The sequence below is a fragment of the Carettochelys insculpta genome, chromosome 3 (assembly GCF_033958435.1).
Source record: "Carettochelys insculpta isolate YL-2023 chromosome 3, ASM3395843v1, whole genome shotgun sequence".
Lineage (NCBI taxonomy): Eukaryota > Metazoa > Chordata > Testudines > Carettochelyidae > Carettochelys > Carettochelys insculpta.
Genome location: NC_134139.1, coordinates 91,290,031 through 91,312,443, shown reverse-complemented (window position 1 = coordinate 91,312,443; position 22,413 = coordinate 91,290,031). Strand labels below are relative to the sequence as shown.

At 39.9% G+C, this 22,413-nt stretch overlaps 2 protein-coding genes across 4 annotated transcripts in view; one reads left to right on the top strand and one right to left on the bottom strand.

Annotated features, from left to right (window-relative positions):
• The window catches only part of TFB1M (transcription factor B1, mitochondrial), a 57,884-nt gene that overhangs the window by 3,782 nt on the left and 31,689 nt on the right, over window positions 1-22,413 (bottom strand). For all 3 annotated transcript variants that reach the window (XM_074990347.1, XM_074990348.1, XM_074990349.1), the window contains one exon: window positions 660-787. In XM_074990347.1, coding sequence (XP_074846448.1) covers window positions 660-787 — 128 coding nt within the window. The remainder of the gene's footprint in view (window positions 1-659; window positions 788-22,413) is intronic.
• CLDN20 (claudin 20) lies at window positions 15,298-15,957 on the top strand. Its single transcript, XM_074990350.1, has one exon. The coding sequence runs from the start codon at window positions 15,298-15,300 to the stop codon at window positions 15,955-15,957; it is 660 nt and encodes a 219-aa protein (XP_074846451.1).

The following is a 22,413-nucleotide window of genomic DNA, read 5'->3' as shown; positions in this document are numbered from 1 at the left end:
CGCAGAAACTGATGGGTTCCCCCAGATTTTTATAACAGGACCTTTAAAATGTCTTTTACACCACTGCAGCTTTTTTACTCAGTATAAAGGATCCAAAGTGGAGGTGAAAAAAATCTCCGTTTTTGCCACTACCTCCATGTAAAGTAATAATTCATCTCATGTTCATGGGTAGTAAAACCTAATCTAATCATTTCATCTGCAGTTCAGAATTTCAGACCTTTCCTTTTGGACAGAACCCACACCGGCTCTTGTCCAGAACATATTTTGTCAGTATCTGGGTCAGTTATTTTTCATCTTCTGAATACAAATTTGTGAAGAAAGTTTAAAAAACAAACTATTCAAAAGCTGACGAATTTAACTTCTTAATGCCACTTGATTCAAATGTGTCTTGTGCAAATAAAAAAGCTATACAGGGTTTAATTATGGAGCAGTAGGCACAGCATAAACTACGTAATTTATATGAGAATTGCTTTTGTCTTCAGTCAGCATTTAGCGAACAACTGAAGGTGATGAACTGAGACACCTTGTAAGCAGTACAGATTTACATAGAACGAACAAACTCAGAATATATAATGAAGGCTGCATTATTCTTGATGGATTTAGTAGGCATCAAAAACAATATTGTTCTAAAGAGAGTTCTGGTTCAAGAATTTACTTACTCCACTCCCCGGCAGCAGTATTTTCTTCGGAACTGAAAAACACTTTTAACGACCTTTTCCACCAGCTTAAAGGGTTGCTGTATCTTTGGTTGCACCAACGGAGTAAAGTGCACTACTGATACATCTACCTACAATGAAAAGCAAAATATTACATACCACATAGCAAATACAGGTTTCAATGTTCTAATTTTTTCCTCTCGAAAGTGCATTCTCACCATCCTAAACTGGCAGCAAGGGTGTCAGGAATCAGGGTTACAGTCCCCTCTATTTAGGGTTCCTTCCATTTGGTATAACATAAAAAGATACATGAATGGCTTGAAAATAGCTAGCAGATAAAGTTCTGAAATCACATTACAATTCTTCAAGTTCAAAGGTGAAAGTTCAACTCTTTGGCCGTGGCCACACCAGCCCCTCCTTTCGGAAGGGCTATCATAATGTGGCACTTTGGAATATGCTAGTGAGGCACCACCATGAATATGCAGCACCTCATTAGTATAATGGCAGCCATGTGCGCTTCCAAACTGCCAGGTTCAAAATGCACAGCACCCATGTAGCCAGGGGCCTTTTAAAACGGCCCCCTGATTTTGAAAGCCCCTTCTTCCCATCTGGTTTTCGGATGACCACCATACATTCATGACAACACCTCATGAACATATTCCAAAGTGCCACATTACCACAGCCCTTCTGAAAGGAGAGGCTCGTGCGACCACGGCCTTTTACCCTTCAAGGCCCTTCGTAAGTTGCTTATCCACTTATCATACTTTTCCACTTGCATCACACACGTTCCTGCTGCTCTACCAATGATATCAGCTTCAACTATCTGTTTGTCTGCTCCGCTCAATCCTTTGTACTTTTTTCCATGCTACATCTTATGTAAACACTCTGGCTGTGTCTACACGGGCACAAACTTTCAAAATAGCCGTATTTTGAAGATTTGTGCCCATGTAGACACAGCCTCCCTGAATTAATGTGTGAAGCTACTAAACTCTCTTGCACATCCTTCTAAGAAGATACAATTCCGCCTTAAGATATAGAAGAAATTAGCCAATATTGAACAGACTGAGCGGCAGTTGAGGAAAGTCATTATTTATATAATTAATCATTACATGTTTAATATTGTATTAGAGTTTGTGCAGACTCAGACACAAGGAGCAACACTCAAACGCATTAGCTAAGGTTTTAGAACTCTAGTATATCCAAAGGCACATTGAATTTTATCAAGTGTTAGCCTGGGAATGTGAATTCTCAGAGGGGATAAACTCAAACAATGAATGAGGAGCATAGTTACTGCCAGTGCACTACAGTACTTGTAACAGTCCCTCTGTAATCCTTTTGTTATATGGTTCCTATTTTATTTTTATTTTTTTTAAATAGTATAAATTTTTGTTCTGTATGTGCATACAGATCCTGGAATAATGTAACTTCAATCCTCATATATGTCACCAAAAAAAAAGTTCTAAAAGTAAGATGAAATGACAGTGACTTCATTCTCTACAGAAGAATTACCCCAGATAAATTAATCTGATTAAATTACTTACCCATACAGACAGGCCAGGCTAACAAATTTCATTTTGAACAATAAGGAATACTGGCCTGCATGGGGTGATTTTTAAAAAATGAGCGACCAAATTCTACTCAGTTGTACGCTTTATCTTGAAACACTTCTAAAGCACACACAAGTCTATTTTTTATTTAATTCCAAATAATACATAGGAATTAGTGTGCTAAAAAATAATTCATAGAATCATAAGGCTAGAAGGGATCTCAGGAGGTCGAGTCCAGTCCCCTGCTTCAAGCAGGATCAACTCCAACTAATTCATCCCAACCAGGACTTTATCAAGCCGAGAGTTAAAAACCTCTATATGGCTGGAGATGCTACCACCTCTCAAAGTAACGCATTCCAGTCCTTCACCGCCCTCCTGGTTGAAGTAGTTTTTCCAAATATCCAACCTACTCCACTCCTTCTGTAACTTCAGACCACTGCTCCTTGTTCTGCCATCTGTCATCACTGAGAATAGTTTCTCTCCACCCTCTTTAGAGCTCCCCACAGGAAGTTGAAAGCCGCTATTAAATCACCCCCCTCCATCTTCTTTTCTGCAAACTAAAAAAGCCCAAATTCCTCAGCCTTTCCTCACAGGTCATGTGCTCCAGCCCCTTAATCATTTTCGTTGCCCTCCTCTGAACCTGCTCCAGCACACCCACTTCCATTCTATGCTGGGGGGGGGAGGGGGGCAAAACTGGACACACTATTCCAGATATGGCCTCACCAGTACCGAACAGAGAGGAACAACAACTTCTCTAGATCTGCTCAAAATGCTCCTCCTAATGCACGCCAATATACCACTAGCCTACTTGTTTATATCACTGTTTACTATATTCAGCCTTTCATCCACCAAAATGCCTAGGTCCCTTTCTACTGCTGCTTGGCCAGACGGTCCCTAGCCTATAACAATAGCAATTTATGGGCAAGGATGTGGTTGAGTAAGTAAGAACAGGTTCTACTTCTGCCATCTGGTACCCTCAGGACCTGACCGGTGCAAATTTGCTGGACGATGGGAGGTCAACATTTTATAGCACATTACAAGCACTTCCACTGCTTACTGGGCTCTTACAAGACACACACAGGTAAATTACAACTAAATAACAGCACAGAGCCAAGACTGGTAACAGTAAACAAACTTTATCGGACCACAGTAAACTCAGCCACACCCACGAGAAGTGGTCGCCCAGCTAACTAAAATCATGCTGGATTACAATTTTTGCCGGACAAGAGAGTTCCAGATTAGAGAGGTTCAACTTGTAATAGCAAATGGAATACAATGAAGTTAAAATATCATTTTTGAAGGGATCAGACTGAAAATTAGTATTACACTAGCACAAAAGCATTCTAAACTTTAAGAATGAAGTGGCTGAGAAGTAAAAATATGCAATTTCTCATTGAAATCAGTTATACAGCACAGAGCAGGAGATAAGCCAACGGTGTACTTATCTTTCTTAAAAATACACAAGAGATGATCATCCTAGGAATTACAAAACAGTGAGTTTGTCTGCAAAACAAGGTAAATTATATTTAATAAAGGGTTATAAAACAATTGGATAAGGACTATATGGTAAGAAATTAGCATGGTTTCTGTAAACTGCACCTCCTCAACCTATCTGATTCCATAACATTTTCTTTTAAAAGTCTCACACGAGACTATTAGAAGCAGTTTAGGATTGCGCTAGACCAAGTTTTGGTACTAGTTTAACAATTATGGTTGGGAGCGTGGTTTTCCCCCTTCTCCCCTATAGTTATATCAGTACAGCTCCTGGAGTAGATGTACTGTTAAGGTGTTTGCTCTGCTATAGTTTATTTCCCCTCCCCATACAAATAATTATACTGCCAGAAGCATCTTTTACCAAATATCAGAAGTGTAGCCATGTTAGTTTGTAACTTCACAAATAAGCAGCAGTCCTGTGGCACTTTAGAGACCAACAAATTCATCAGGTAATGACTTTTTGTGGGTAAAGCCCCGCACATCATTATATGGGTAAGCCTTACCATGAAAGCTCATAACCTAATAAATCTGTTGGTCTCTGAAGTTCCACAGGGCCGCCTGTTCTTCATACCAATACAGTGCTGCCCACACTAGAGGTGCTGTTGTAGAGTTAAAATTGTACACAATTTGTGGGTAGACCAGGCCTTCTAGGGTGACTGGACACAAAGTATGAAAAATTAAGACAGGAGAATGGGGTATAATAGGCATCTATAAAAGACAAAAGCCCCAAAACCTGGGACTGTCCCTATAAACTGAGGACAGCTGGTCATTCTAAGGCCTTCACAGTTAAGGGATGAAAGGCAAAGTACCACTATGAATCTGAAAACGATAAAAAGACAAAAAGAGAGGTATTACATGGTGTATTTTTAACATGGAAAAGCCTAAAAGTGCAGGGGGCACCCGAAGATTTCTATCTGAAAATAAGGATCAAGAATGGCGTGAAAAATTATTTAGGTGATTCAAGAATATAATGGATTATGAGGAACTTGAGGACTTAAATACTAACTGATAGAACTAAAAGGTTGCATATGGAATTTAATGGCAAAAAATGCAAGGGAATCTACACTGAGTAAGTATTTTAATTACTCAAACATCGATGGACTCTGCATTAACTATAATTACACACGAAAAATAGCTGAGCCTCACTTTGGACAGCTCAATGAAAAATAATGTTCAAAGTACAGACTGAAAAAAATCCAACAAGATTTTAGGCTGACAAACACCAAGGAATAGTGCTGAAAATTTAATTTCATAATACTACGTTCGGTTTTCTCTAACCCCTGCTTCCAAAAGAGCGTAGCAGAAAGAGACGGGCAATACAAAGAATTACAGGACTGAAGAAAGAGAAGGGAACAGGGTGACCTCATGGATAATCAGTGGAAGGGACAACTTGGAATCTTTCTGGGCTTTTCTATCGATCTGTTATTTGCCGCTGGCAGGTCACAGCAGGTCTCCATGTCCACTCAGACCTTTTGTACACATTCTCTGTTTAGATTCAGATTTTCAAAGAAGAGACAGTCCCTTACAATGTTTTTCTATGGAACCTAACAAATGGGCTCCTGATCCTGGTTGAGGCAGCTATACACTAAAGTAAAACAGATAAATAGGAACAATAAAATAAATATAGACTACCCTGCAACAAATAACAAATGATTTAAGTTTTTTTTACCATCTCCTCATTTGGAAGAGTGGAAAGGAGAAGAATAAGGATACACTACAGAATTACATTAAATATGAATGAAAGGCACAGAAAAGGTCAATAGAGCTCTCTTATTCATCTTTTCACACAGTACAAGAAGATATCCAGCAACATTAAAAGGTAACAAAAGTAAAACAGATAATTGTATACATTAAACACAATCTATCGAACCTACTGCCAGGAGTTAGTGTGGTGGTGAAGTAAGCATCCCTGAAAAGGAAATAAAGACATGTTACCAGTTCCCGTAACTGGTGTTCTTTGAGACATGTTGCTCATGTGTATTCACTGTAGGTGTGTGAACTTGCCATATGCATCAGTGCCACAAGATTTTTCTTTAACAAATACCCATGGGGAGCTGGCTCAGGTAGCCCCTTGGAGTACTGCTGCACTACACAGGGCACCTGCGACTACCACCCTCAGTTCCTTCTTGACATGCCACTCCAGCAGTGGGGAAAGATGGCAGGGAGCTGAATGGTCACAAGCAACACATTTCAACGAGCACCAGTTACAGAGTAATTGCTCATGTCCATTCAATGTAGGTGACTGCAAGCGGTATGCCCAGAGGTGGTAGTAGTTGTCTGGCATGCTGACTGCAACACAGCGGTTCCAAAGGGTGTGTCTTCTAGAGCTTGTTGCAGCAGGACAGAGCATGTGGCAGAGGCATGCACGGAAAATTACACTGCAGCCTTACAAACATTCAGGACAGGAACATTGGTGAGGTAGGCCCCTCTCTCAGACTTGGAGATCAAAAAGTAGTGAGAACAGCACCCTTAGTTCCAGTAGCAATGTAGACCTTACTCTATGGCTCATATTCCAAATAATCCCTCAACTTTCGGCAGAAGTGGCAGCTCATGAGGAGGGTCCCTGAAGAGGAACTGGCAGGGATGGTGAAAGGGGAGGAGGCAGAAGAGCTTTGGAGCCACATCATGCTGAGAACCTAGCAGTCCAGTTATCAAATGCCAGGCTGGGAGGAAAGGGTGCAGGCACTGGGAACGTCATGGCGTTAGCCCAAAACAGATTAAATTATAGTTTTGCTGGATAGAAGATGGGTTGCCTGCAGAATTCTACCCCCTCTGCATCCATTGCCAGTTTGGCGTAGTTAAAACAGATACGCTGGGTTAAAACAACTGGGATTTTATTAATAACACAAACAAAAATAGGATTTCATAACAAAGGAAATTAGGATGCTCCGACCACTGCCACTGCTGACTCCTCTTGTGGCATCGGGGGCAGCTGTCACTTAAACGGAATTTTGCAGTCAGGGGCAGCCTGGAAGTGAAAGCCAGCCAGTAGGGAGCCACCTCACATGGGTGGAAGTCAGCCAGGAGGAGAGCTGGGAGGAGGGAAGACTGAGACTGCACCCGCCAGAGCCGTGCAGCCTTCTGAGAAGGAGGCAGTGGCGGTGGGGAGCACCAGGGGAGGCTGCGGTAGAACTATGCGCTGAGATGAGTTAATCCTGGGGGTGGGGGGAGAGGTTGAGGCTCAGACGGGTTAAGCCTGGTGGTGCTAGGGCTTTGTGGGATGGGGGTAACACGCCCGGAGATGGGGGTAACAACTTTCTAATTGGTACAAAATAATTATGTGTGCGCACCTGTGTTATTAAAAATAGGGATGACAAAAAGTAAGGTTTAATGTTATTTATTAAGGACTGTCTCCTATTCCCATGCATTGCAACTCCTGAAGGATTGAATTTTGTAATTGAATTTGAAAAAATGGCTCTTCTCACGATTTCGGTTGCAGACCCCTGGCATGTAACATAAGAGTAATGGCTCAGTTGTTAGCTTAGCCCTGACCCTTACACTAGAACCAAGAGCAGAAGGAGGAAGACTATAACATATCCTGGGTGACAGGGGAGGACATAGGAATTGAATACCAGGCACGTCAAGGACAGGTATGTGGATCTCTTCAGTCTTCTGCCTTCAGCTCTTGTCCCACCATCATGTGTGCAGTGAGCAGACCCTACCTATGTGCTCTGTGCATGTGTGTAAGAGACAGGATCCCTCTGGTGTTCCTTCCTTTCAGCAGGCTGTCACCTCTGTAAGAGTCTCTGTGTCTCACTGAGATGACCTGCCAGCACAGCATCCAGTGACACAGAGCCCTGACTGTCAGCCACTCCCCTATATCTGCTCTGGTTGCTAGGAAGATTTACTGTCACGTGGCATTCCATGGTCCCACCCTGTTCCTGTTTTGGCCCCAAAAACCTGGAGAAGAAGGAGCAACAAAATGGAGGCCAAGTTGTTCTTTTTCACAACCAAGATGGCAGCCATAACCAACATAACAATAATGTGTTTCTCTCCAACAACAGGGGAAGTATCCGGAGGCCTGTGAAGTAGATGATACTCAATCATACCCCCTAAGGGGTGCTTGGAGGCAACTTTAGGATGGGAGGAGCCGAGTTGCATGGAAGATCAACGGCTGGACTGTTTCTTCCTTAACTCCTTATATTTACTCTGCCCTGAGCCCCGGTGAGGTTGGGAAGGCTGAGCGAACAGAGTTTGAGGCCTGAATTTCGTATGTGCCAGTCTGAGGCTGTACAGGATGAGAATGCAGGGACAGGGAAGTCACGGCGCTTCCCCGCCGCTCCCTGAGCCTCACCTGAAGGGATGAAGCAGCTGAGGAAAATACAGGCAAGTGGTCCCTTTTCTAAACTAAGTAGAGATGTCTTTTTGGCGTCCCAAAAACGGGACAGATGGTCACCCTGCACTGAGAGGACAAATGTACATCCAAATTATTCATCTACATATGCAAAAGGGGTACTTAGCTAGGAAAATTTAGCAGCTGCACATACAAATACTAGTTTGAATACATAAAAACATTGTACATATCTGCACAGTCACAGTGTGCTCAATGTAAGTGACTGGTGGTTAAAATTTAACCTAAGACATATAACACAGGATTTTCAAAAGTAAAAGGGAGCAAGGCCAAAAAATCCACTCTGGTCCCTACATGTAGTAGGAAGACTGCAATGTGAGATATATGAATTCTTGGTTTTGAAACTAGGATGACCTTTAAAAAGACAGAAAATTTCGGAAAAAAAAGTAAATGCAATTTAGAATTTAAGAGGACAGCAGCTTTCCTTTATATGAAAATTTGCCACTTCACGCCTGATCAGCAATATTCTGTAACTGAGTGAATGGTGATAAGTCATTTTCCTTTGAAACGCAGGAAACTGCCTGGTTGCTCCGGCAACAGATCAAGGAAAAAGGCTTTTTTGACTTGTAACTGTAATTTACTTCTACTTTCCCTTAAAGAACATACATTACTATCCTGTTCTATTTTATAGATGTTAAAAAGGCTAAAACAGTATAAGAGAGCACAGTGCACACAAATGTATTTAAAATACATGGATTCATTTGCTAATCTTATTATCAGCTCTTTTTTACTTAACCTTTTTAAATGGGGGGAATAATTATAAATGATACAAATATAAATTAATAATAAAAGCTAAAATTATTTAAAGTTGAAATGAACTAATCAGCAAATAGTGTAGCAACACTCTCAACCATTCCTTGTTCCCACAGGGTGTCCTTTTTATTATAGAGATTCATGACACAACCACCCTATCACAAATATAATTTAGCTTAGGTCTGCCCATTTCCTGGACAATGAAAACAAATGCATTAAAGAAAAATAAATTTATGTGCTAATCAGTTATCACTGTTCAGATAAAGTAACTACCCACTTTCCTTGTGATAGCAAAAAAGTTCAGATTATGGGAAATACACACATCCACAGCAGACCAGCACTAACTACAGCCAGAGATACTCTTTTCTGAGATTCAGTTTTCTCACACAAGAAGTGGAACATTCCAGAACTTCACCAAAATAAGAAACATATGTTGCTTTCACTCTAAATAATTTGGACACAAGCTATCATACTGATATGACGACAATTTTCAGAACTGGGGTTTTATCTGCCCACCCTAGAAATAAGGGACAGCTGTATATTTTGAAAGCAGAAATAAGTTCTGCACAATTTACCACATTCATGTCTGGGTTTTCAATCAGGTTCAATACCAGTGAAAAATGATAGTCACAAAAATATTCTTTCCTCATTGCAGTTGTGCCACCGTCCCACCGCCTCCCCACATCATCAGCTGACCTGATTCCAAGATCACAACAGCTTTACCCTAGTATAAGTACATCGGCCAGAAAGAACCAGGCCCAACATTTGAAAACTGTACCTGCAATTTCCTTGCTTTAGTTAAAACATCAACACTGGTAGCTTTTTGTTTGTTTGTTTGTTTTGAGGGGAGGTGTAATTTCCTCTTGTTCCCTCCCCCATATCCTCTCACAGCATAACTAAAGCTACATAATCTCTTTGGAAGCTTGTTAATTTTAATACTAAAGGCTGTATTGACTCAAAATGATTAAAATATCTAATGCTCTACAGGATTTCATTGAACTAATGAAGGAAGAGTACAAGGAGGCAACAAAAGACCTCAGTTTGATTAAATCTAAGACACTTATCGGTCACTTCTTTATGGATCAAAATTTACAGGTAGTTTTTGGTCTGAGAGATTATGGAGAGTTATACATCTGATACTGTAATTGTTAATATTATGGTCCAGCCTTAAAATACTAACTGTAGAGTTCATTATGTTACACGAGAAAGCCTCACCCAGGTTATGACTCCCCTAACATTCTTTATAAGGAAGAGTTAACACAAAAGCATTTTAAGTTCTTATGAATCCTGCAACATAAACAAGTTCCCCCACAGATGATAAATTACATGTCTTTTCTCCCACTAGACAACCAGCATTATTCCCATCCTCCTTCTTAAATTAACATGCTTCTTTACATTGACTTGTTGGGACCACTCTGCCAGTGCTCTGTGTTTGCCATGTAAGCCTTCATGTGCATTACTATTTTATTCATTCATTCAAGCTCATGGAAAGACAATCAACTGGAGGAAGATCCACAGAAGACTAAAGGCTGTTAATCAAAGGTATGTAAAGCATGAAAATCAGATGTAGCATTTCCAATTAAGAATTCAAATCTACAGCATAAATCTTAGCAGGAACTATACTATAGTTATCTTTATTCTGACTCAAGTCCACCAAAATCATTGAAATCCATCAAAATAAACCTCCTCTTTAAAACATGCATTTGTAAATTTTCTAAATTCTCAAGATTTTCCTGCATTTGCAAAATGTTTGTAAAGGTCATCATGGGATCTGGATATCATTATGTATTTAGGACAAAGGGTTTACATGTGTTTTTCTCATAATCTCTGCTTTTGCTAAGAGTGTTTCTCCAACACAACTCACTGAACAAAGTGATCCTTTATTCTCTGGTAGATGGAACTGAGAGAGAGAACGGGCAGCAGAGCTACACATGAAGAGAGAAAAAGAACACACAAAGCATGTTTTGCTTACTAAAATGCCAATGATATTTTATATGAAGAACAGATCTTTGCACTCCAGAGATACTGTATTTCTACAGGGCACTGGCGGTGAAGAAAACATCACAGACCTCACATTCAGTGGTAAGTGCTACACAATCAGAAATACAAAATAAAAAATACTATTATGGTTCACAGTGTTTACACTAGCTTTTATCATGCCTGGAATTTACAATATACTTATTAATTAAAATATGCAACTACTGCTAGCAATGTTTTAAATTGATGTTTGCAGGCTTGAGTATGTTGAAATTAAAAATCAAAGTACTTAGGAAGACTGAGACGTAAACACCCAAACATGTTGATCAAACCACACTTTAAAAATGTAAATTTTGAGATGACCCAGACCTGCAAATTAGCCATGCAAATGGAAGCTACATCATGCCTTTACAGGTCCTCCTACAGCAAGTGAAAGATGCTTTAGCTGAAGAAATTCTTGTTGGTTTGAGCAACCTGAAGGGATTCTAAAAAAGAGGATGTCTTCTGACATGGCCTGAGTTACTAATACTAAAGCCAGAATCACTTCAGAGACTGCTTTTTCTAAAATTTGTACCTTAACTTTAACAATTTGGGTAATGTATCAATCATATGTCTGGAAAGATGTAAAACAGCCTCTTAAATGACTAAAACTGCAACACACAGAAATTCTAATTTCATTCACTAATCCCACAACCTACAAAATCTGGAGAGTTCATTGATTAATAAATAAGAGATCTTCAATGGGTAATGCTACCACACAGACACTGATATAAACTAATTTCACTTGGTAATACATAAGAAAATAAAAGATTTCTATCTCAGAAAAGCTAGTATTCCTCTGACTTCAACGTTTTCCACGTATTTCTTGTGGTTTCCTCCAAACCTCTGTGGTTGAATAATCCTTCTGTTTTCATTTACACAAGCCAAACAAACAAAACCACAACCATAAAAATTTTTAAAACACATGCAAACAGCACTGAGCATGACTACCATATTCCAGGGGTTCAGGCTGATGTCAGTCTCTTCCCTGTGGCTCTGCTCAAAGCCCCAGCCAGCCAACAAATGATGTCATTTTATAAGGCAAGCTTTGCCTAATTCTTGCCTCCTTCAAAGGCTCCATTGAGTCTGAACTGCCTTACTTGGTATGACAAACAGAAACGGCCTCTATTCCATTCCACTCGATAACCAGAGAAATTCAATCATTTTAAAGGAACTGTGTCCATCCTCATAGATATAAACCTTTGGCATTGCATTACAAGTGTCTCAGCTTTTGTTAATGTAGCCTGACCTTTCCATCTGTAACATGAACTGAAAATTTCCTTAATGCCAAGAGTTTGAAAAACGTTCCAGCCTAAGCAGTGAAGTGGGGTGTGCTAAGGGTCAGAAAAGTGACTAAGTAAAATTGCACCTCTTTCCTGACAATTCAGAACAACAGACTAATTTTAGTGACAAATTTACTACCTTTTGCCCTTCTTAGTTTTGCACAACCATCAGCACTGTGGAAAAGCAACTGGATTTTATTCCACTGTATCCATCCACAGAATTTTTAATAGCCTCCCAATTCAGGAACAAATCACTTTTTAGGATGCCGTGTGCTTCAATTTATGCTAGTGGAGTTTAAGCAAGCGTGTAAGTGTAATAGTTAAGCATAGGTTTTAATGCTTTCTTGGGGGCCTAAGGTCCAACTACAGCGTCTTTATTATAGTGGGTGCTGAGCAACCCAAAGCACAAAGGTTTGATTTTCAGATCTTTAGCTGAACTGGCAAGGCTGGTGATTTAGAAAAATCATAACTTTACTTGTGAAATGAGCAAATTTGATGAGAAAGTTAAGACACATGACTGTGAAACCTCAATAAACATTTTTATGGGCTCATGTCATAGTGGAACGGTACTTCAATTTTTTCTTTTTGAAGTTTGTATTTAACTACCTCAAGATATTGTATAAAGATATACAGAATACCAAGTATTAATGCCAGCTGGGGAATTCCTCCTAAATTGCTTCACTCTTTTAATCTCCTCTTCCCTCCACTCAACCTCCCTCCCTTGTGAACATAAGCACTTAATTGGTTAAACGAATAAATGGTATTCACAACACATACATACATTTTGGTACACAACAGTCTCCTTTGGTGTAAATATTAACAGAGAGATAGCCGTGTTAGTCTATATTCTATCAAAACAAAAACACAGTCCAGTAAGTACTTCTGGACTGCCTTTTTGTTTTGGTGTAAATATATGTTTTTAGTTCATGACTCATTCACACAGTAGCACAAATGAGGCTTTTTAAAAACAAACTATCTCCCGAAGAAGTGCCCAACTCAGTAAGACAAGAAATAAGTCTGTCCCACAAGACAATTTCAACGTCTTTTTAAAAAAAATACTGACAACACACACTGGCTTCTGCTATTTTCTCCCTGGAGAACACTATGCATTTGAAAAAGTAGTAAGTAGGTTTTCATTTAAGAAGGATCTATTACTTACTGAATGGGCCACACTGTAGTTAGAACTGTTTTGTTTTTAATTGTAGGCTTTTGTCCACTGATGTTGGCAACTAATTTATCAATCAGGCTAATGTACATTTCCTCCACCTATGAAAATAAAGTTTTTTGGTTGAATCTTCTCTCTCTTCATGAATGTTAACTGTTGTAATCCCATCTCCACCCTTCAGCAGCTAGGTTCTCCCTCCACCCTCCAAAAATACCTAATGGAGTATTTTGGACCTCTTACTCATATTGGGACTGATTATGTACTACTGAAGTCACTATGAGCCTTGCCACAGACTTCAGGGGCCCAGGATCAAGCCATATGTAAAATGGGATTAGCCACAAATTAAGGTACAGCTGGTATAAACGTGGCAGAATCTTGCATAAGGATTGCATCAGAGAGAATATGGGTGAGGTACATTTTTTTATTAGAACAACTTCTGGTGATAACAGAGAGAAGCTTTTGAGCTGATACATACCTCTTCTTTGGGTCTGGGAAAAGTATTCAGTGTGTCATAACGTACTTTCAGTACCTCTGCTAGACCTGAAGATCTCTGTGAAGTTAGAAAGCTGGTCTCTCTTACCAGAAGTTGGTCCAATTGAACGCTACCTCAGCCACTTTGTCTAACATCCTGAACTAACATGGTCACAACAACATTGCATAAAATAAATGTTAGATTGTAAATTAGCTCCAGATTATTCCTCCTAGTCTTAGTGCTCTAGAGTTGCCAGTTCTGGATGGACGTATGCCCAGACATCTCATTCCATAACAATCTTTCAAGAAAGATTGATCTTTCATTCCTCCAGGCCAATCCTGGAGCATTGGCAAACTTATAGTGATCTGAGATGAATAAATTACATCACCACTATGGACTGTCCTTTTTTATTACCATATAAATAACTGTACCTTGTGCGGTCCACCCATAGCCCAAATAAAATAATATTGTTACTGGGCAAAAATGTTTGTTTGGGGCCAAAATCTTAATTGGATATCAAGCTTCAATTTTAGGGAAAAGATTTTTAAGGTACAGATTTAGGGCATGATTGTGCAAGGTGCCAAACAGCCTTTGTTCCCAAATCACCAGACCCTGATGACAGTCAGCCTACACCTAGATCTAACAGAGAGTTACTGACTATAATCCCTTAAAGTCACAGATCCCACAGTGACAGACATTATATGGAAACCCAAGCCTGACATATCAGTTGAATGACAGTGCAATTATTATTTTTGTACTGAAAATCACTAAGATTGCAGCTAAATCCTTCATGTGCTCTGAGGAACTAAAACACATTTCTTGATTTAAAAAAAAAATCAGAAAAGGATAATATAAATAGTAGCCTAATTACAAATATATTTCAAATCAAGCTAATCTGTCTCTTCACTCCTCCCCAAAAGCGTGTAATTCAGTTATGACTACTAGGCACAAGAGTGGTTGCTATGACCAAATGAGAACATTTTAGAATAGAAAACATTATCAATATTTTTGTTTAAAAAAAATCAATAGACAGCTACATGCCAATTCCTATTACACAATTTAGGTCAACTACTTTAAGAGTAAAATATAATGACCTCCAGTTTATATGCCAAGTTCTATAATTTTATATGCAGCATTCAATTTGCTTAATAAGCCAAAAACCTGGATGCTGCCATCAAACATGACATTGATAGAAAAAGTGTTAGTTCATGGCTTAGACACCTATGAAAGGGCAGCCCTTTCTTGTGATCACTCTCTAAAACATTGTTCACTTGTTATCATTTATGTTCAAGTGCCTTGTATACAGCTGCTCAGTTGTTCTACAGGCTTCTCATCTGCTGCAGGGTCACGTTCATATATTCATTCAGATAGCTCTAATTTTAAATGCAGGCTTTTTTGTTTCCTGATTTCTCCTTTCTTTCCCCTGTCCTCCTCCTCTCCCCTCCCCTTCTTCTGTCACACACAGACGGCTACAGCCTTGGCTGGGAAACTATCTGACTGTTAAAAACGTTTACAACAGAAGAGGAACGGGCAGACAAAAGGTGACAGAAGGTAATCATCATGGCTTCAGCAGGTCTACAATTCTTTGCTTTTATTCTAGCTTTGCTTGGTGTTTTCGGTGCCATCACAGCTACCTTACTGCCCAACTGGAAAGTAAATGCAGACGTAGGTTCCAATATCATAACAGCTATAACACAGATGCAAGGGCTCTGGATGGACTGCACATGGTACAGCACCGGGATGTTTAGCTGCACTCTGAAATATTCAATCCTATCCCTCCCTGTCTACATCCAGGCTGCACGGACGACCATGGTTCTCTCTTGCATTCTGTCAGCTTTTGGAATCTGCATCTCCACAGTAGGAATGAAGTGCACAAAGTTGGGAGGAGACAAGGAGACCAAAAGCTATACTTCTTTTGCTGGAGGGGTCTGCTTCATCCTTGCAGGAATCTTTGGGTTGATACCAACATCCTGGTACACAAGAGAGATAATTTCAAATTTTCTGGACCCAACTGTCCCGGAGAGTAGTAAAAATGAACCAGGAGGAGCCATTTACATTGGATTCATTTCAGCAGGACTTCTGTTCATTGCAGGTGTGATCTTTTGCACTTCCTGTTTTAAAAAGCAACAGGGAGCAGGGATTTACCCTAATAAGCAGCACCAGTTCCCAGGCACGCAGCAAGAGAACAATGAAGGTTACAACCTGAAGGACTATGTGTAAATACAGCAATGTTTATCAGCTGAGGCTTTTTTGTTTACTTTAAACTTAAAAAAAATTTCTGAACTATTCTTAATGAAGTTTGCAATTTCATTGTAACAAGGTATTTGTCCTTTTTAATTAAATCAGGAAACAAGAGATGGCAAGAAAAAAAAACAAATATCTGTACAAGTGTTATTTTTTGCTGGATTTGCCAAACCAAGTTCTTTGGCTTTCCAACTGAAATTACTGAACAGAAAGGAAGCAATTCAAATAGTACAATTAAACTGATGGTTAGTTACAGCACAGATATTTAAATACAAAAGGAAATGTATTCAGCAAGTACTGAATGTAATGTGCCAAAATTTGTGATTTTTTTAGAATTTTGTTTTAATTGTGGCACAAACAAACCCAATTCTCCCTTTATGTGAATCCCCATGCATTGCTTTCAATCACAGCCACATCTGCCGTTCATTTCCTGCTCCCAACTGCCATGGTAACTAGATTTCTTTTTTAAAAATGCAGCCACATTGTACACTGGCATATCAGGACCTGAAGAGCTAACACTGCCATTCATATATGGCCAAAAAGGGTCCACAAATCCTCACCTGCTATGGGTACAATTTTTATTTTAAAAAGAAATATCTACTAGGCAGTCTCCAACTGCTGGCAAACTACAACCAAACAACACATGTTCCATTTGATGAAGAACACAACAAAAAAAAGTGTCATCATAACTGTGGAAATGCTTGGAAGCTTTAACCCATTGGTTACAAGCAATACATTCAGGCACAACACATTTTTGCACTTTTTCTGACTTTACCTTCCTTACTCTTGAAAGCAAAAGTCCTAGACTTTAACGAGTATTTGGTCTACTGTTATTTATTCATTACTTACTGAAACCGGCAAATTTTTGGCTTTTAAAATTTAATTTCATAGACTCTTATCCAAGACTGAGTGAAGTTAATGGATTAAACCAACTTCGGTTCACAATGTACTGCTGTGGTTGATTGAAGCATTTTAGCTTACAAGTACTTTGTCAGTTTAATTAACTTGGTCAATGTTTCTAATGTCTGAGTATGCTCTTTCCAGTAAGGAGAATTTACTGGACATTGTAGGAGACATCTCATGCCAAATATTGTGCTAGGTGTTTAAAAAAACAAACAAACATGTCAATTGTTAAATGTGGGAAGAAAAGAGGGTGAGATCCAGGTTTGAAATCTGGTGATGCAACTCTGGACAAGTTCCTCACAATTCAGTCATGTGCTATAATGTTTTGTTTATTCTCACACAGCTTTTTAGTGCTCAGATTACTATCTCATGATTCTACTGTGGCAAAACTGTAGAATAAAACAGATTAATATGGTAAGCATCAAATAAAACATCTGAATGGTGTGGAAGGAAAGAAGTTTAATTTTTGTTATGGACTTCTATAAAGAGAAATGTTTTTGTACACACGATGACAGAGTGTTTATCCGATATCCATTAGCTCTGAGTTAGGGACTCATAAACTTCCTTTATATTATATGTTAACAGTGATCATTTGAATTTCCTACCTATTTTATCAAGACGTTTGTTTTGTACCACCACTGGCAACTGGGACAGGTCAGCAGTAATTCAGTGGTGCAGACTGGGCTAAGAACAGAACTGAACTAGCCAAAAAGTTATTTAGAGACAATGTTAGTACCCTGATACACTCCAAGACAGTTGTATTAAGTTTGTGTACAGTTGCCTTGAAACATTTTTCTGAAGAACGGATTACGGTACTATTGTTTCAAAAATGTCTAGTTTAGTGGCATATCCCACACTTAATCAAGAACACCTCTAGCCTGTAAATCAGTATTTTTAAAAAATCACCAGAGAAAAGAACTAAAAAAGAAGTCTTGTGAAAAGACCAAAAATGTATTTGAATGTTGTAAGCAAAACTGAAGACTCTATCACATAAGCAACTAAAAGAGAGTTCTATGCCAAGACTATTTACATAAAATAATCACAAATTCCGTGTTTCCTGACACAAAATCCAAGCAAGAGCCTTTGAACTTCTGACAAGCACCTTAAGAACTTCCCGAGAGGAAAGAAAGTAGCTTCACATACAGCACTGGTATCTAATTAAGTCTGTATGCGAGTCAAACTCTCAAGGATCACAACCAAAAAGCGAAGAGGATAAACCTATAGCAAGACAGCAAGAGTCATAAAGCAAAATATGGCAAAAGGGGTGTGAAAAATAAATGCATTGTTTTAGACCACTGATTGGTGTTTCCTTTGCTCTTGCAAAAGTCACTATTTGCTTTAGTTTAGAGAAAAATATTCAATAAATAAAAGCTTAGCTATGTACATTGTCTTTCTTGAAGGCTGCTAATCAGAGAAAGACGGGATTACAGGACTTCATTTTGATGAACCCATTGGCGGATAACTACCTATAAGCAACCAGTGAGCCAGATTTTCATGTGGCAGAGCTCTATTTAACATAGGAAAGTGGGAGGCACCAGGACGTCAGGTACATCTACCTGATCCAGAAAGCCTGTTTGCAGTGGCTTCAGTTTTGACTATACCAATGCTGCTATCCCTCCTATCCACCTCCTTTGCTGTAGTGAAGGGGATGATAACCAACACAAAGTTGAGATTTTAGCTTCACCAGTAGGATTTCCTCATTTGCTGTCAGTTCACATATTTCTGCTATAAAAAAGAGCCAGGACTCACTGGTAGGAATACAGTATTAAAAAAAAGAGGACATCTCTGAGAGACAGTGTATCTGTATCAGTATCTACCAACTCACATTGTATTAATGTGTTATAGCGTGTCTAATACATTAATACCACATGAGTTGCTAGATACTGATACACTGTCTCTCACGGGTGTCTTCTTATTTTGTTAGGTCAAACGTGGCAACCCTAATCACTGGCATTACTTTATACAAACAAAATTGGAGGAGGAAATGATAAAAGAGATCTTTAAAAAAACCTTTAGATGTTTGGTACTCCTGACTGACTTCCACAGTCTTTTCCTCCATGCTGGCAGTAGGAAATTCCTGATAGCTTTGAACATAATTAGCAGTAGAGGCATGAGGAAATGCAGAGGAAATGGGGGAGAGGGGAGGGATGGAGAAGAGAAAAAGCAAAGAATATGGGAGAATATGCAGCCCAGAAAAGGAGACAAAGGCAGATAAAGACCAAGCAACCGGCTAAGTCAGGGAGATAGCAGTCTCCCTATAAGAGCTCTGCATGCCCGTAAGAGAAGCTGGCCTGAATGTTGTACTCCCTCTTCCTTCCTGCAGAACACTGGTCTGTCTCCAGTTCCTTTCCTTTCCAACAGTCATGGGGATCTCCCACTGGGAGGAAGGAAAAAGGATACAGGACTGACCCCAGGCACTTTATGTCAGTCTGTTATCTTCAGGCTGTCTGCACAGTCCCTTGAGCTGCTTCTACTGGGATATGAAATTACAAGAGAAAATAAAGCAGGCAGAAATTCAACTGAACTAGAAAATGTGTCTGTCAGAATGGCATTACAGGACTGTTTGTTTCACAAGGATTCAAGATGAAATGGCTCAGTTTACAAGTAAAGAGATTATTTTTTTAACCCGTCCTGTCAAATCAGCCAGGGACCTGACAGTGAAGTCAGGCAGTTATTGCTGCATGCACGCTTGTAATTAACAGTCTGCAGACTGCATTCTGCTTTCAGTTACACACATGCAACCACAGTGCTTATACTCGGGAAAAGTCCAACTCTTGTGGAGAGGAACTTCATCCATCCCAAGTTGGAAATCACCTCTCCTTGCCACCAGGACCCTCCTGTGACTTTCCAACTTCTGGTCTCCTAGTAGGAAGAAGGAAGTGGTTCAGTTTGTCCTCAATTCATGGCAGCGACATTCTGCACACTAAAAATAGCTATGTATTAAGTTCAAAAAGAGATGGTGAGAGCAGATAAGTGGGCAGGGAGCATGCTGTTCCCTGCCTATTCACAAGTGAAGTGGCCGGAGAAGGATAAAAAATGGTGGTAGCGGTATTATTTCTTAACTGGGAAGGAAAAGATGCAGTCAGGAGTTGGGAAGAGGAGGGAAATTCAAATTAATATGCTAAAATCAAAAGTTATAGTACTTTAAGTCACAGACAGTGAAAATAAAGACTACAGAGCTCTCAGGTAGACCACTAGCAAAGGATACCACCACGGTTGAATAGGACTTTGAGATTTTTATTTGCATTTTTCAGCAATGCACATCAGGTTTTCAAGGCAAAAGAAACACAAAAGGGTTTTTATCAAAACAAAATCATTAAAAAGGCAGCATCTCCAAAAACACTGCAGCCTCTCCACAAATAATTCCATCCCGCCACCACATCCATCCTATCACCAAAACCCTAGAATAACCTTGGAAATCTGACAAGTCTCGCAGCAGGACCCAATAATCACCAGACCAGGTTCTAGTAGATCAAGAAAGGACAAGTTCAAAATCCAGGGACACTTCATTTAGAATGCCCTGTCCCCACAATGGATAAAAATTGATGATTTTTTAAAAATACCATTTTTTTTCATTTAAAAAGTAAACATTACAATTAAATCTCATCACCAACATGCTCATGTGCACTTACAGCCTCATAAAAATGAATTAATGGCTCTAGTCTGTCCAGCCTAACTAGTAGCTCTTGCTTCTTGAAAGTTCTGGGTTTTCAATTTCTGTTTCTCAGCAGACTAAAAAGTAATGTGTCAAAGACACAAGCTGGTTAGGATTGTTTTTGTTCTGTGCTTAGTGATTGTACCTTGGCCAACAATGGCAGAGGAGTTTGTTAAGACATTGTCTTAAAGACAGAGACACAATATGTAAGAAAGGATGGAGGCAGCACAGAAAAGGAACACTGGAGTGAATTTGGGGCGGGAAAAAAAAAGGAGGAAATTATTCAGCACGTACACAGCTTCCTATATTCACCCCACACTTCTGACACTCGATAACTGTCATGGTTTCTGGGCATAAGAGGCAACTTGTCTGAAGAAATTCATTAGCTGGGCAAAAAAGGAAAAATGTGTCAAGTGTAAGCAGTGCAAAAAGATGATGCAAGACAGGGGTGGGCAATAATTTTTGATGGCAAGCTGGCCCACCAAGATTTTGGAAAGTGGTCAAAGGCTGTACTTTTCCATGGATGGGTGTGGGGTCTGGGATGGAGCTCAGGTTCCAAACGGAGCTCGGGGTAGTTAACTGGGGTGCAGGACAGGGTGTGGGGTCTGAGAGGGAGTTTCTGACCTGGGGTGAGCTACAGGGGTACAGGGGAGGATTCTGATCTGGGGAGGGGGTGTAGGAGCAGGTGCAGCATCTGGGAGGGAGTTGGGGTGAGATGCCAGAGGCATGCTCTGGCTGGAAGGCTCTTATCTAAGCAGCTCCTGGCCAGCAGCTTTCTCAGGCAGGCTTCCCCTCCTGCCAGGAGCCCCCTCCCACTGGCTTTCCACATGGCTCTCTGCACTGGGGGGGAGGGCTTCCCACGCTGCCCCCACTCCAAGTAAAATCTCTTAGCTCCTATTAGCCAGAAGCCAGCTAATGGGAGCTGAGAAATTCTGCTGCACTGACCCTGTCCCCAGCAAAATCCCTCAGCTCCTACTGCAAGGCAACTGGCAAATGGGAGATAAGAAATTGTGCTGTACTAATCCCCAGCTAAGTCGCTCAACTCCCATTGGATGGTTGCGTGTGTTGTCCCCACTCCCCATGAAAACTCTCTCAGCTCCTACTGGCCAGTTTCTGGAAAATAGCTGATCAATTTTGCTGAAGGTGAGGGCACCACCCAAGGCTCTCCCCCACCATGGCCTTAGGTCCAGTCATGGGCTATATTAAAAGGCTTGGCAGGCCAGATGCATATCTTGCCCAACCCTGATATAGGGTCTAGTTGCAAAAATGAAGCATCAGAAGGAAAACTGCTTACTAGGAGAAAATTATGTCGATATGGCTGAGTGGGGCAACCGGTAGGTAACTTAAATAATTCACTTTGCAATGCATCATTCTTCAAGACTTCCTCTTTATAATTTTACTGTAACTGTGATTTAACAAGAGGTTTGCTAGAAAAACCAGTTTTGCTTAGCTTACCTTTTTGGCTTGTTTAATTAGTTAACTAGGTTTAGAATCTATCATTCAAGTATACCATACAGAATGCAGTAGTAACAGAAATCTGGAGTTGCCAGTTCCCACCTGTCATTTTCTTAATTTATAATTAAAATATATGCTCCTAATTCTAGAACATCATGGCCACAGGCCATAATGGTGATTCCATAAGACTATTCTCTATTTTACTACAGCATAACTCTGCTTTTCCACAGGAACCCCATCCTATATTATATTATATTTATATATATTTTAAAGAAAACGAGCCAGTGAGTTCAAATGGGCACCTGGGCTTACTCCAAAATTAAAAATCATCTAAGCGCTGCGATTTAGATCAATCAACCCTGCTGTCCCCAGCCATCTCTTCTCTTGATAGCATGGAGGTGTTAACATGCACAGCTCAC

Coding starts and splice junctions, on each gene's coding strand:
- CLDN20 (XM_074990350.1), top strand. CDS start 15,298: ATGGCTTCAGCAGGTCTACAATTCTTTGCTTTTATTCTAGCTTTGCTT.